The sequence below is a fragment of the Epinephelus fuscoguttatus genome, linkage group LG19, assembly GCF_011397635.1.
Source record: "Epinephelus fuscoguttatus linkage group LG19, E.fuscoguttatus.final_Chr_v1".
Classification (NCBI taxonomy): domain Eukaryota; kingdom Metazoa; phylum Chordata; class Actinopteri; order Perciformes; family Serranidae; genus Epinephelus; species Epinephelus fuscoguttatus.
Window position 1 is genome coordinate 3,861,092 of NC_064770.1, and position 16,321 is coordinate 3,877,412.

The window sequence follows — 16,321 nt, forward strand, 5'->3', positions numbered from 1 at the left end:
AAGTGTGTGTTCCACCAATCAGCGTCCTTCAGCAAACAGCCTCACCCCGCAAGAACTCCGGGGAATCTGAAAAGTCTTATCCCACTACTACATACTTTTTTCAGGGAAAGTTTGGGGTTGAGAGAAAGATTTTTCCCCGGGTAATTTCGGTGGACACGCAGTTTTTCAAAATCCTGGGTAAATGATTAAAGTGTCTGCGGTGGAAAAGGGGCTTTTGATAACTTACTGTATACCACTTAAATCCAGCAGGTATTCTGAGGAAACCTGGAAATCTCAACACCTTATGAAGTTGTTGACTCACATGTACTGATAACACACTTATACTCTTACACACATTATGGGTTTATTGCTGTGGGTCAATGAATTTACCTAATCATTTGACATTTTTTATGCTGTGCAAGCAGTTTGTTAGGATTCTTATCTGGAACAAAAGAGCAACAATGCTATTGGCAACATTTATGATCAATCAGCTTATCTAACCTTCATCAGATAATTTTTACCCACATCATCGGGTCACAGCACCTGCTGCCTTTTAGCCCTGGTCTGCCCTAGTTGTAAATTCATTAAACATTAAACTGTAATAAAACTCTACAGCCAGCTAGCAGGTCAGTGTTTACATGCACTTATATAACTGGGTTGGACTTAGATTTCTTTGATATCATGTAAATGAAAAACCTGGTTCCTGCGGTAAGGGGTTAGAGTAACCTGATTTCCCCAGGTAATTTCCACCTTAGATAATGTTGATTTCTCTATATCATCATCTATAACGGTCAGGTATCTGATCGGCTTTTCATAGGTATGTATGTGCATGACAAAGACTTGAGAGAGGGAAATTGCCAAGAGAGCGTCGGGACAAATGGACAGATCATTTCACTCAATTTTCTCATATGTAAAATGATACCATTCAAAATTCAGACACATTCCCACTGTGAGGAAATGCTTTGTCTGTCTTTTTGTCCTCTCACTGTGTCTGTTTTGTCTGCCTTGGCACAAGCGGCAACCTCCGTGGCTGAAAAATGAAGCCAATGCAGTATGGCCAAAAACTGCACATGAGGCCGACTCCAACAGCCAGTCAATCCCCATAGACCCTCATATTAAAATGTCAAACTTTACAGCAGAAATAAACATGTATATACAGCCTGAAACAAAAAAACAGCTTTGGTCTTTATAGCGCATTTTTCTGTTCATGACAACTGTACAGGAGTGAATTCTTATATTATTCACCTGTTTAAATGTTATTAAGACTTAAATTTATGCATATTTGATTGACAGGTGATTGCCATCTGTAACCATGTAACCCAATCCTGGAATATACAGGTATCTCTAGGTTCATAAGGAGCAAGGTTAGAGTGTAATAATTACCACAACACAAGATATAGCAGTAAACTGCAACTTTACTGTGCCATTTAGACAACTATACCATATAAAACACAATACATTTATAAGAAAAATAACAAACTGGGCCCCTTTAAAGAAAATAAAGTATCTTTGTGGGAGTTTTCCACTTTGGAAGCGCTTTAAAGTCAGTATTTGGCCAATGTCCAAGTCAGTTCAGATCAATTGGACTTTGATCTGTGAGTTTAAAAATGTAAGGAATCCACGGGATCTAAAGTATCGTTGGAGTGCACTCTTTCTAATATGAGTTTGAGTAGGTACCAATCCAGGCGAATGGCACGATCCTACCACAAAGCAGATAGTTCATCTGCTATTTCACCGGAAATGTAGATGCTGGTCCTGAGATCAAGCTGGGTGGCTCGCAATCTACTGGAATCTTCTGGACCGTCTTCATGGATCTTCTCACTCAACTTAAAGACCTGACCTGCATTTAAAAACACAGGCTTATAGTCTGTTCTGATTTATTCTATGACTGGCATCTTTTCAGTATTTCTCTTATGTTTCTTTCTTTTGTTGTACAACATAATACCAGATTATAATATCATTTAAGTGCTGCTGAATGCAAACTTGTACGAAAATTACTCTAGTAATTCAACTTCAAAATTCTCAAATGAAATTACAGTAGAATTGTTTTATCCTAACAGAATATGTGCTCATCACAATTTGACAGTACAAATAAACATGAGATTAGTATTAAGATGCTAGAGAATAACATCTCAAAGATTAAGCATTAAACCAATACATTTCACCACTTTTAGAAAACATGGTAAGTATTTTCTGTATTTCTCAGAACCAGTTTCATTAGTTGTGTAAACACCATAAATCTGGCAAATACATCTAACAATAACAGTAACCTAAATCTTATTATGCACTTTCATCAGTACAAAAATACTGCTTGACAAATTATTTCCTAATGTAGAACCATATAGAGTAAAATGATTAACACTCTACACATGAATAAATTTCTGTTTGTTTGGTCTGAGTAAAATATACCATTTTACATTGACTTTCTCTCTTAAAACATCTCACACATCTACACAAAATAGCTATGTGGCTGAAACAAATAAGAAATGTGCATTTTAGTGTACTAATACACATACCAAGGTGCTTTCATGACTCAAATTAACACTCAATGCTTAACCAAGTAATGGAGATTAAATATAACATCTTCTCCACAGCATTAGTGAACAGCAGCAGCAACTAATATGTCAACAGCCAAAAGATATCTCACCGATTTCCCGTGGGCTCCACTACCGAGCGACGTTAAGGCTCTCTGCAGATTAGAGGGAGTATGCCTGTGTAAACATTAGCACTAGCCGTTAGCAACATGTAGCACAGAGCTAGCAGTGTGCGATTAGCAAGCTGCTAAACAGTGAAGGAAGCTTTCATCTTACCGACGTGATTAACGTTTTATGCAGCCTCAAATCAGCGTCAGACTCCTCCTGGGTCGGATTAAACACGGCACATGGCTGTATACCTCTGACTAAGTTAGTTTAATGAGGAGAAATATCTTCAGTATCTGGGATCTTCTGCTCGTGGCTTCTCGCAGCGACGTCCGAGGCAGAAAGGAATGAGAAAACTACTGCGCGCAAGGTCACTTCCCACAATAGACTGAACTCGGCATCTGATTGGCTGTTGACTGTTCGTATGATATGTGGTCGATAAGCTTCCTTCAAATACACCTCAGATTTTACACATTCAACCCATATATATTGATCTACATTTACATGTCACTTTGTGCATTTCTTTTGTGTAAATAAAAAGATTCATAATCACAATCTATTACACTTTTAACTTCAAATAAACACAAGAAGTTTGTGCTCTAGAGAAAGGATCAACACTCAGTGAAAAACCTAAGCCCTGTGATAAGCTAATATGGCAAGGCTTAACTATACAAACCAATGAGCAGTGATAACTAGCATGTCTCTGGGGTCATCGGGTGGGAACCTCCTTTCACCAGTGTTTCGTCTAGTTGGTCCCACGACACCTCCAGGAGGCTAGACAGTGATCTCTGGCATCCGAGAGACACTCCCCTAATGCCAGGTCTCACTGCTCCCCTCCCTGCACCAACCCAATAACCTCCTTTACCTTACTTACACATGGCTTTCTCAGCCCAAACAGCACTGCCATCTTCAACCAAACCCTGTGCTCTGTATATGCGAGCTCCAGGTAGAAACAGGGCTGATGGCAGTGATGTTATGCTCGAGCCAGTTTGCTCGACACAGTGTCGAGCTTTTGAAGCGCAAGTGTTCCGAGGCAGTGTTTCGATCCCTGCTTTGGCATGCCCACAATCACGTGACTACCAGGAGCGAGGCCTCGTTACAGGCAGTCTTGAGGCTTTTCCAGTTCCTCCACTTAGGTGCAGTTCTGACACACAGCCAGCAGATGTCACTCTTCTGACTGTATGAAATGCTTCGAAGCAGTGTGTCATTCTTGAAGCAGGTGTGTCAAAGTGGTTCAATGCTTCATGAAGCTTTGATTTCACCATCACCACTGATACTACCTTTCCTAGCACATTCACCATACTCTATTTCACACGCTACATAGCATATCTACAATATAAGCTAAAGTTAAAGGAGCTAAATGAACTTACAGGATCAGCAAGCACACTCACCTTGCCGCATGGCCTCAAACAAAATGGATTCAAATAGGCCACTCCCACACTTAAATACTTCCTCTTCCTGGATTTCCTCCTGAGAGGAAGTGGATCTCTCCACCTGATCTCAAGGAGTTATGTGCCCTGCTTAGTAGTTCCCCCTGCTGGCCCCCAACTGACATTACTTAGTTAACCTGGCTTTCACCTGGGTTACACATCCATTGACAAGTAGCTATCATGGTGACAGCGTTGGTTAGCATAACCATAGTGCAATCCCAAATTTACAGAGTATAATTGTGGCTGTAGCTGTTGCTGTTTCAGTGTTTTCAGTTCATGAAAGTTAAACTGAACATTTTGTTGTCACCTAAAAAAGTCTTGTTTTGCATTTGCTTGTACTAAAAGACCATCTCATGAGTCTGATATTCAATTTTTCTGGAAAGCACATTTTGTTTTCAAGGTTTTAGCCTGTTTTTACCAGCAAAAAATAGCATTACCTTTTGTATTATCACAGTTAACCATAGCTTTATGTGCACCATTCTAACCAAGCTGGCAGTAAGCATTCAGGTTAGCTCAGCCCTCTCATCCAAATATGGTCACTTCCAAAAAACCAAGATAGCAACGGCCAAAATGTGTAATGCAAGGCACAGTGGCTATGTCCATTATTGTATACAATCTATGCTCTAACACACACACACACACACACACACACACACACACAAAGGTCAAGAAGCGTCTTTTATCACTAATACAGTTAACACAATAAAGCCATGCTTCCAAAATAAGGTTAGCTTACATTGTCTGATTACCTGTGAAGCCAGATTTCTCTGAGTAACATGGGTACTTAAGTGCATTTAAATGCTCTAACATAACCATCGGTATGCATCAGCATCAGTCAGTTTATCACTAAATTTGTTTTGTATGTTTGCATGATAGTTTTTCTAATTATCACTAAACACAATAGGCTACAACCGAGGCCCATGGGAACATCATGAGCTTTGAAGGTATTTGGTCAAAAATGACAGTATTAAACATTTTTAAATTTTGACCTCATGGCGGCACTAGAGGAAAGGTAAGGGGATCAACAAATTTTGTGCCTGCCTATATAGTAGGTGATGCACAAAATTTTGCCAACATTTGACTAGCCCTCAAATTTGTATGATGAAATGAATAAAAAAAAAAAATCACTCCTGATTTGATCTAATGATATAATACCTTGCAGTTCTTCAATCAATGTTTGATTTTCCTTTTCTCTAATCATTTGTTAGAGGACAATTAACCGGTCACTAACTGGGCTTCTTCTTCGGAGCCTTTGTGCTCCACTGTCTCGCAGGTTAACTTATATCGCAGCGGTGCCTGGTGACCTGTGTGGTTGTACTGCTGCCGTGGTCCTGCCAGATGCCTCCTGCTGCTGCTGTGATCATTAGTCACACTTCTGCTGTTATTAAACACATATGATTATTGTCACATTTGTATCAGATATTACATATTGTACCACAATAGCCAGAATTATAATATTATTACTTTCATTAATGTTGTTGTAAGCTATTACCGTTACCGTCTGTCCTGCATCTCTCTCTGTCTCTGTCTCTGTCTCTCTCTCTGTCTCATGGTGTCATACGGATTACTGTTAATTTATTATGTTGATCTGTTCTGTACGACATCTATTGCACGTCTGTCCATCCTGGAAGAGGGATCCCTCCTCAGTTGCTCTTCCTGAGGTTTCTACCAATTTTTTTTTACCCGTTAAAGGGTTTGTTGGGGGGGGAGTTTTTCCTTATCTGCTGTGAGGGTCCTAAGGACAGAGGGACGTCGTATGCTGTAAAGCCCTGTGAGGCAAATTGTGATTTGTGATTTTGGGCTTTATAAATAAAATTGATTGATTGACATTTTTTTCCAGCCTCTGACACATGTGACTATCTCTGCTTTCAAAATACACAGTAGATACAAAATACATGTAGAACTATGCTTAACTGATTGGATGGTGGGTGGTTCCATGGGTGTGGAAGAGAGACGCACTTTGGACCCAGTGTGCTAGGTCTAAAAGTTTGCTTGTTTGTTCCAACAAACAGCTGCTTCTCTCATCCATTAATCAGCTCTGATCGGATGGACTGATCAATTATCCACCCTTGACTCAAACTACACAAACTGCTGGCTAGAAAATAAAGAACTCTTGAAGAATTCCGTGCTGCATTCTTGGAACTGCAAAAACCTCTGAATTAAGAGAGGGGACACTGATTGATTCAAAGGGATGGACAGACACACACACACACACACACACACACATACACACACACATACAAACACACACACACACACACAAACACAAATGGAAAGTTTGCAACTTCAGCACTGCACTTGATGAGCGCGGATGTAAATGATGTGAATGTAATAACTGTAAGATAGGAGCTCTGCTACTTAAAACCAATGCATTAAACCACAAAAGGTGAGGACATAGCAGTTTTTATGGAGCATTTTGAGGAGCGAGGGATTGACATTATATTGATATGACACATTAATTAACAAAAAAATTAAAAATGGCACTACATATAAAATGTCAAAAACTTCTCCGAATCCTGGCTAAACATATAGAAAATTGGATTGGAAACAACTTGTCATACACAATTACTTGCCTGAATCCATGGTTCTTGCAACCATTTGTATGGATCATTGTCTCTTTTCAATTTACCCAATATTCATCAGAGCAGCTTACATGGATACTCTATTGCCATTGCTCTTATCAAAAGGAACACCTCTCAGGTTGTAAAAGCAGTCTTTGAAGTCAGTGGCCTCGCCCCTTCACAGAACATTCATAAATAGCTACTATTTCCTCTCCTGAACTATTACTGATTAACGGCTGCAGAGAAATGGTCTCTCAAACTATTTGCAATGTCCTCAAATGCCTTCTGGTTGTTGTCGTTGTTGCCTCATTGATAGGTAACTGTGTCCTGATATGGCTCAACACCCAACGCACTCAAAAGTGCCCTGCTCAACAGGTGAACCCAGTCCAACCTGCAATTCATGATGAGCGCAGCAACGTCTTTGCTGACCTCTCAGTGGAAGAGTATCTACAGGTGCGTGACTACATGTCCAAGATCCCAGGGATGAACATCTCAATTGAACCAGCTTTGCCTCCTTCAGTTGACTATCTGTATATGATTGATCTCTCCCTGCCAAAAAAGCAGGATGTTTTGCATTATCTGGATGCCAATGGGCCGAAACCAGCAAGAGAGGCGACAGCAGTGGTTTTTCATGGCACTATGAACAATGTCAAGGAATATGTGGTTGGCCCTCTTCCCAACCCATCCTACCACCATGATGTCACCTTTGAGAGATATAAAAAAGAGATCCCTTTGACTGCACGTCCGCTACATTTTGGCGAACACATTGGTATAACAATGTTTCTGCGAATTGTACTTAAACCATTAAGTAAGCTACTGGATGAAAGTTTTGGTATAGATGGATCCACTTTCCAGTACAGCATGCCTGAAGGAGTCAAGTCAGGGGACAGAGAGACCTGGCTTTCATTCTGTCGAAATGAGGAAGGCTTTTTTATCCATCATGTGGGCTTTGAAATACTCATCAACCACCAAAGCACAAATTTTTTGTCCTGGCACGTGATTAAAGTGCTTTATAATGGTCAATACTTTGACAGCATAATGGAACTGAAGCATCAATATGAGGCAGGAACTGTGAGTAAAGTCATCTACAAACCTGTGCCGAATTACGCCTCACTCAAACCCAAAAAGAAACCCACAGGTGTTGGACCCCAGCAGTTTTATGTCCACGGCAAGAGATTCAGTGTGAAAAACAATCACATCGTATACCTTGACTGGAGCTTTGCCTTTGGTCTGAACCCACTTACAGGCATGAGAGTTTTTGATGTTCGTTTTAGAGGGGGAAGGATTATCTATGAGCTAAGTGTTCAAGAGGCCATGTCAGTCTATGGATCCGTCACCCCAAATCTCATGCTCACCAAGTTCCTTGATGGCAGCATGGGCATTGGTCGGTGTGCTTATGAGTTGGTCAGGGGGGTCGACTGCCCTTATTCAGCCACCTACATAGACACTTTCCATTTCCTGGACACTGGTGTTCCACGCCAACTCAGAAACTCAATTTGTGTCTTTGAGCATGACATGGGTCAACCTCTACGGAGGCACTTCTCAGAGATTGTCTTCAACAGTTACGGAGGACTAGCAAACAGCGCTTTAGTGTTTAGGACGATCACGGCAATAGGAAATTATGACTACATGTGGGATTTCATTTTCTACCAGAGTGGGTCAGTGGAGGCCAAAGTGCACGCCACTGGCTACATCTCCTCTTCCTTCACATTGAATAACAGTTTTCCATTTGGTCACCAAGTGGCAGAAAATGTCACTGGAAATGTCCACACCCATTTCATCAGCTTCAAGGTGGATGTTGATGTTTTAGGTGAGTTTAGTTGGTATCTTTAGGTCTTTGAACATGTCAGAATCATATTTTTTAAAACTATGATTAAACAAAAGTTATAACTAAACATAACTGCAGACAGTAAAGTAAAAATAATAGGGAGTCAACTGAATATGTCACTTTTCCAGGAGTGAAGAATGTATTCCAGACCAAAGACATGGAGTTTGTGAATGTTTCACTACCCTGGATGCCTGAACGCCATGCCATGATCCCTAAGGTGGTGGAGAAACAGCTTCAAACAGAGCAGGTGCAGTGTTACTTTGGTATTTAACATTGAAACAGTGACAGTTAGCTCAAAGAGGTATAGTCGACCAGCTTAAGTTTAACTTAACACATAACAACATAACAACATACATATATATATATATATATATATATATATATATATATATATATATATATATATATATATATATATGTAATGTAATACATTTTGGTCTGGTGACAGAGGAAAGAGAATATTCACCACAAAAGACAGGTGTATGGTAAAAAAATATTTAAGCTTTTACTGAAGATAGAGCTTTGGCAACTAGCAGCTTGATATATCTAAGTAGCTAGCTGCCTACAGGGAGATGATATCCCAATTCTTAGTCCTTCGTACAAATCTCTGTTTGGTCAACCAAATGATGAATCACTGAACAAATTGGAGATGTGAAGCCTAGATGCAAGCTACCTACACAGTGGGAGGGAAGATAGAAGTGAACTGTCCAAAGGTTATACCTTCCAGTTAAATTTCATCACTCGCAGGTAAAACCAAACCAAATGGAGACACCATGTCACAGAGGCAGGACATGTATGTCTGCACTTTCCAACAGTAGGGTTACAAGTGACAAGGACTGTGGTGCACTCAAATCTGGGAGAAAATGTAGGAAAAAAATTGGAAAAAAAGTCACTTGTCACCTCTAGCCACATTATCTACCATGTGTCTCTCCGCAGCAAGCAGCTCTGCATCATGACACCAAGACACCTCGCTATCTCCATATAGCCAGCAGCAAGACAAACCGCTGGGGTCACCAGCGCTCCTACAGGCTGCAGGTGTTCAGCTTCACTGGGGACCACCTCCCAGAGAGCCAGCCAGAGGAGAGGGCCATGTCCTGGGCCAGGTGAGAAGCCAGGCTCCCTATTAGGGGATCAAAGACCTGAGCATTTAGAAGCTTAAGAATATCTCTGAAGTGGATGTCATTCATCACTTTATGCACTCCATGCTGTACTATGGCTTGTGTGTCTAAATCAGTGGTTGTCAAATGGTGTGCTGCAGCACACTGGTGTGCCGTGATGCCAATCCAGGTATGCCATGGAATTTTGTGATAACCACTCATTATTACTGCAATATTCAACTGGGCCTATACAAAAAGTTAAAGTTGAATAAATTTTTAATTGTCTGTATCAGTATGTTGTGTGCACCCATTTCCCAATAAAGAGGCAAAATCTGGCTAAAAAATGTAATTTTAATTTAAAAAACCCTCACAGAAAACCTATTTGTTGTCAATTATGCATGAGAATTATCAGTGTGTGACACATCAAAGCCCTGATTGGCAGCCAGTGTGAGGGAAGATAACATTTAATAGGAGAAAGGCATGAGTGGGACAATGGATCACTTTATTCTACAGCAAATCACAAGCGAAGACAACCTACCACCAAAAGAAAAGAGAAAAAATCTGTGAGTAGACAGTATCATGAAAGCTACCTGTCTTAGTTTTTCTTGATTTTATTGTCGTATGTCGTGACAAGAGTGATAACACTCGTTTTAGAAGCCATTGTGCACAGATATAAATATGAGTGTGCCTTGAGATTTTGGCTGGCCCCTTGGTGTGCCTTAGACGCAAAAAGTTTGACAACCACTGGTCTAAAAAGTGTCTCCTTATTAACATGTTGTTATTTCCTCTCCCTGGAATCTCACCTGACTTTACTTCCTCAGGTATAAGGTCGCCATCACTAGGCAGAAGGACTTGGAGCAGTGTGTCGGCAGTCTGTACAATCAGCATGACATGTGGAGTCCAGCTGTTGACTTTAGCAAGTACATTGAAGACAACGAAAGCATTGAAAACCAGGTGGGTGTGTGTTTCATTTAGAAAACTTTGTCAGAGGATAAAAATTAAATCAAACTTAAAAAAAAGAAGACAACAAAAAAACAAAATATTGCAAACTTTTTTTATGTGGTTTAATTCTGTACATATTCCACAAATTATAGAGATTAATAATGCCAAAATATCCATTGGAAAGTGCCATTGAAGTTACTCCTTGCCAGAGCAGCAGTTAAAAATCCAACTCCTAGTAGCAGCTGGTCAAAAAAAAAAAAGTGCAATGAGTTTGTCACACTACACAAAAATATATTATTAACCACCCAGCCAAATTCGGATAATTACAAAATAAGCAAGTATATAAAATTATGTTTCAAAACCGTAACAAAAATGAGCAGTATTCTCTGACACACTGGAGACATTTCTGCTGAAAGAGCTGAAATGAAGCTTGAGCCGCTGCGAAACTACGGACACTCATTAGGAGCTAAAAGTAGTACAGCAACATAGGCTATACACACCCCAAACCAAAGAATGTGCCGCTGCACAGTGAGAGACTCATGTTATCAGCTAAATCAGCAGCCCAAAGCACACAATACCTCCTTGAGATCGAGTGTCTGCGAAATGACAGACTCTTGTTAGCAGCTAAGCCAGTAGCACACAGTCTGTAGTTATAGTAGCACAGCACACACTCTCTGAGCCAAAGAACACGCCACTCTAAGGCGACAGACTTTCATTAGCAGCTAAGCCAGTAGCACATAATCTGTGGTTGCACAGCACACACACCCCAACAAAGGACTACAACCCCGGTCTCGCTCCAAAGTTGCTGAAATCCGGTGCTTAGTCAGTGACTTCCAGCATCAGTCACCAACAAAAAAGCCTTTTTTTCACATTGGCATGATATGTCGCCAATTGCCATTTTTGTTTAACGGCGCCCGACGGCGTCAGGGGGAGACACCGTGGGACAGCAACAAAAGTTAAGTCAGTGGAAGCTGGGTAAGATGGGCAGGAGGAGTGGTAGATGGGTCCAACAACACTGACTTTCACCTAGGAGGCCAGTGTTCATTTCCTGTATGAAAGCCAAATCCTGTTTTGCTTTTCTAAACCCAGCCACAAGCTTTTGTTACCTAAACCCAGCCACAGTTTTGTGCTGTCAAAATGTAACCATGTGCATTTGTTGTTGAAGGAAAAATAACATCAATTTGTGCTGTTGTATCTACATAGTGTTTTTATTTTGAAAGATACTGTATGCAAATGGTACATTACCTGTGAAAACAGAAGTGTATTTTCAAAACAGACTTTGTATGTAACTGACTGAATTTGACACGGCTTCCCAGAACATCAACAACTGATGCACCCAGGGTACCTTGCATGTTGTATCTTGATGTGGAAAGTCCATGATCAAACACTGATATGTGACGAGGTCGGAGTGAGAATGCGTTGGGGACCAAGAGCTGCTGAGTGGCTACAGCCTCTTGTTCAGCTGTCAACAGCAGCTAACATTAGCACCATAGATTGTATATTAAGATGGCCAACATGACAGCTCCTAAAAATTAAGCCGAAACATCTCGATCGCCCCCTTTTGGCTGACTGCAGTAGAGGTCATAAAGCCCTCCCTTTTCATGTTAGCAGATGAGCCAAACTAAAATCTCAAAATACACATCAAATAATTTTTTTCTCAAAGATGGTTTCTGTCATTTAAGGTAATTTTGATCACACTGCTGTATATTCAAGTGTTTGTGCTTTTAATTAGTTATTTAATGCTATAAAACAGGGATTTACAACATGACTGACAGCCAGTGATGGGAATAACGGCATAATAAATGAACGGCATTACTAACGGCGCTACTTTTTTCAGTAACGAGTAATCAAAAAAGTTACTGTCTCTCCCGTTACAACGCTGTTACCATTACTCACAATAAAATGCGCCGTTACTTGGCTTTACTTGAGTTCACTGAAGTGGTTTTCACCCAGGCAAGCTCCTTCTCAGCAGAGCTCTAAAGTTTTTTTTTCTATGGTGAGGGCAGGTGAGGGGGAAGGGAGGGAGAGACAACCACATAAGTGATGATGATCGGCTTAGGGAGAGTAAAATTTCATCATAAACCAATCAGAGGCAGAGTAGGGCGGGCATTCACGAGCACACAAGCAGGGTTGTCAGGTTTGTTTATTAGCCGTGACATTGGGCTTGTTTTTTTGTACAAATATTGGTAGTTGCAGGTTGCGTTTTTTTGGTGTTGTTTCTAAAGTGGAGTTGCTTATCTGGGCTTGCTCTCTAAACGTCGCCTTTCTCTGTATCTAAAGGGTGCCATTTGTAAAGTGGCTCACGCTGAAAATAACATCAACATTTTGCCACATTTAGCTTCAAACAATGTTTAAAAAAGTGTTGTGAATTTTTAACGTCACCTTTTACCACATTTACAGCAATATTTGTTAACTTAGAAATATATTAAATAGTTAAATCTAAATATTAAATGTGGCACCTAAATGTTAAATGTTAAATCTAAATCTAAATATAAATGTTAAATCTAAATGCTAAATATAAATATAAATGTTAAATCTAAATATTAAATATAAATCTAAATGTTAAATCTAAATGCTGAATCTAAATGTTAAATGTTAAATCTAAATGTTCTGGGTGAAACTAAATATTTAGCTAATATGCAAATTCACACTGCCGGTCACCAGAAGTACCAAAATAAAAGCTCGAGATGGTCAGACTGTGTTTATAGAATCAAATAACGAATTAAAACCAACTTATCGGGGGAAATGAACACTTGAACATACATTAGCGTGACATTAAATACCTAAAATAACAAAAAACATGTTTGGAGAAATTTTATTTGACGTGTACTTTGAGTTGTTAGTGTCCCTTCGGAGGGAATTGCCTTGTTGTTTACAAATACTTCCGGGTAGAAAACCAGCAGTTTAGCTACACATATAGGCTACCATGATCACCATGGCCAAATAACGTTGCATATCTGTAATAAAGAAATAATAACAAGACAGCTGTTGGCAACTAGCTGTTGCTGCTGCAGCTACTATTAAATGTGACTGGAATTAATAAACAAGCAGTAAATGCACAGCGGGGGTTATTTGTTTTCTGTATCGGCGTGACGCGCTGTGTTAATTGAGTGAATCGTCCGAGCCGGACGCGTGTTAATTTGAGTTTGTTTTAATTTAATTACACTAAAGTTGTTGAGGCCGGCAGTTCTCATACCGAGAGGTCAGCCAGAGGCCAGAGCTGGTGGAGCAGATGTCCACCCAGGAGAAGGAGGCCTACATTGAAATGGGACAAACCCTCTTCCAGGACATGTACTTCTGAACACACACATACACACTCACACTGATATATGCAGACATTTACACACAGATTATCAAACAATTTGGTTTGGTTTGGTTAACCATATGAGTCCTTTTCGTTTTTATACAATTTATTGCTGCATTTTGAAAGCAAAAAGAGTTAAGTTTTTTGGGGTTATGTTATATCAGGGGTTTCAGCTTGGCACCGTGAACCTGTGCCTCCCGTGACCTGTAAAAGTAGCGTTGTGACATAAGCCTCAATTTCTGTTGTTGCCGAATTATTACAAGCTGATGAATTCGCTGGTCAAGGCAGGCCAAACAGGTGACAGACAGATGGATGGTTTGTCTCTAACAACTACTTTCTGTAGACGTGCTGCAAGAACGGATTCATGCTTAATACATCTGCAGCCAGAGCGCAATACACTGTCAATAGGCTTTATATGTGGGGAATACCGTGTTACCCAAATAACGACATGTACATCACATATAGCAGATGATGTGATTTCCCGTTGATGAGCAGGATCACTTAACTGTCGCCTGTGAAGTTGTAACCGCGCTAGTCTTCTCCTTAAATGACGAGGACTAATCTGAATGCCTAACAGAAAGACACAATACAGTTTCTGCCTGTGTTAGACCTTGACTGAAGTAGCCTACATCCTGGTGCGTTGATCAATAATGTGATCTGCCATTTTCACCTCCCTGGGACACCAGTGGCAGCTCTTGTAGGCTGAAATCAGGACAATCACATTAACCAGTGCGCAATCATCAGACTTGACAATTATCACGAGAAAACAATCTTTGTTATCTCGTGATAACGAATTAATAAGTCGTTGTCACGAGATAACAGTGCACAAAAAAAAAAGACAGTTCCCAGTCTTTTCACATCTTTTCAACTCTTTGACTCTTCCTTAACTGGACTTTAAAAGAACACTTCATTTGCAAAATGACCATTTGTGTATTAATTACTCACAGCATGTTACCTTGCATTGGTAGAGAAGACATTGTTTTCTTTTGTGCCTCCACGTTGAATGGAAAATCCAAAAAATGCTCTTTACTACTTATTTCTTTGTTTTCCCCAGGACCTGGTTGCCTGGGTGACCACTGGCTTCCTCCACATCCCCCACACTGAAGACATTCCCAACACAGTAACCGTGGGCAATGGGGGAGGGGTCCTGCTGCGGCCCCACAACTACTTTGATGAGGACCCATCCATCCACTCTGCTGATGCAGTGTACATTGACCCAGGCAGTGAGGCCAGCTGTGACAACAATAGGATGGCCTGCCTTACTGAAGAGACCTGCAGCCCCGTTCTTGAACCCTTCACATACAATGGCTTTGATAAAGGATTCATAACACAAAGGCCTTAATATGTAATTCTTTCTTTTTTTTGTTTTGTTTTGTTGATATTAATTATGTTTTTGGAAATTTACAATAAGATCATTTTTAATATTATCTTTGAAATTATATTTTGTTATTTTTTAAAAAAAATCATGATGATGATGATTAATGTATTTTGGTGGCTCATGGGATGGAAATGTCATCTGTTAACTGCTCCATCACTTTGGACCAGTTGTCGCAACATCTTTTGAACAGATTGCCATCAAATGTACTAGTTACACAGGCAATGTTTTTTCCACTGAAATACTGAGCTAATTGGAAACAGGGTTGTAGTATATCAGTAAACTATCTCTCTTTCCAACTACAGTGAATCTTTGCTTCTTTTGGCTGACTTAAAGATAGAGTACAGAAGTCCCTGGGGGCAAGTGATAAAAAAAATCTTCATTGTTTTCTCTCCTGTGTTTATGATTTATGAAAAGCTGAAAAAATAATGTTTTTCTCAGTTACTTTTTTCATCTGTAAAAACAGGTGCTCTTTTAAGCCTTTGAATTGAGAACTGCTTCTCTCCATAATTCTTTATCAAGGCCTACTGCTTGATATAGACATAATAGACAGCGATGTGATGTGTATATGCAATAGTGCAAATAAAAAGTGGCAACAGCCTACAGTTTAACTACCATGTCATCTTGCTATTGACTGCTCCTTTTTGTCTCACTGTCACCTTCTGTTGGACAAGACCCATAGACTGCATAAATAACAGCAATTGTGACAATGCTGATTGATTTGTGGACTTTTGAAGCCTTAAGAAGCACAAATTGCCTTCAGAAGTGGTCATATTTGGACAAGAGGGTGGAACTGTTGAGAAGGGTTTTTTTGGGGCGTTTTTCCTTATCCGCTGTGAGGGTCCTAAGGACAGAGGGATGTTGTATGCTGTAAAGCCCTGTGAGGCAAATTGTGATTTGTGATATTGGGCTTTATAAATAAAATTGATTGATTGATTGATTGAAGCAAGTGGTGGATCTGACCTATAGACTGTAGCGTCACAGCTAGTGATGGTGAAATTGATTCATGAAGCAGTGAACCACATTGAAACAACTGCTTCAAGAATGACACACTGCTTCAAAGCATTTCATACAGTCAGAAGAGTGACATCTGCTGGCTGTGTGTCAGAACTTCATCTAAGTGGAAGACCTGAAAAAGCCTCAAGACTGCATGTAACAAGGCCTCG

The 16,321-nt window shown here is 40.1% G+C and overlaps 1 protein-coding gene and 1 long non-coding RNA gene across 2 annotated transcripts; one reads left to right on the plus strand and one right to left on the minus strand.

Moving 5' to 3' along the window:
* Positions 1 to 1,145: 1,145 nt before the first annotated feature.
* On the minus strand, positions 1,146 to 2,935 carry LOC125878888 (uncharacterized). Its single transcript, XR_007447812.1, has 3 exons — positions 2,790 to 2,935; positions 2,627 to 2,690; positions 1,146 to 1,819 (listed from the first exon to the last, which is right to left on the minus strand). It is a non-coding gene; the product is annotated as an uncharacterized LOC125878888 (long non-coding RNA).
* A 3,920-nt stretch (positions 2,936 to 6,855) lies between these two features.
* On the plus strand, positions 6,856 to 15,458 carry LOC125878808 (membrane primary amine oxidase-like). The gene is made up of 5 exons (XM_049560199.1): positions 6,856 to 8,419; positions 8,566 to 8,684; positions 9,374 to 9,540; positions 10,356 to 10,488; positions 14,835 to 15,458. The coding sequence occupies exons 1-5, from the start codon at positions 6,856 to 6,858 to the stop codon at positions 15,120 to 15,122; spliced, it is 2,271 nt and encodes a 756-aa protein (XP_049416156.1). The 3' UTR covers positions 15,123 to 15,458.
* Positions 15,459 to 16,321: the final 863 nt, after the last annotated feature.

Bases quoted from the DNA above. Each gene is read 5' to 3' on its own strand.
- LOC125878808 (XM_049560199.1), top strand. From the start codon at position 6,856: ATGGTCTCTCAAACTATTTGCAATGTCCTCAAATGCCTTCTGGTTGTT. The intron at 8,685-9,373 runs GTGCAGTGTTAC...GTCTCTCCGCAG, and splicing joins AACAGCTTCAAACAGAGCAG to CAAGCAGCTCTGCATCATGA. The intron at 9,541-10,355 runs GTGAGAAGCCAG...TTACTTCCTCAG, and splicing joins AGGGCCATGTCCTGGGCCAG to GTATAAGGTCGCCATCACTA.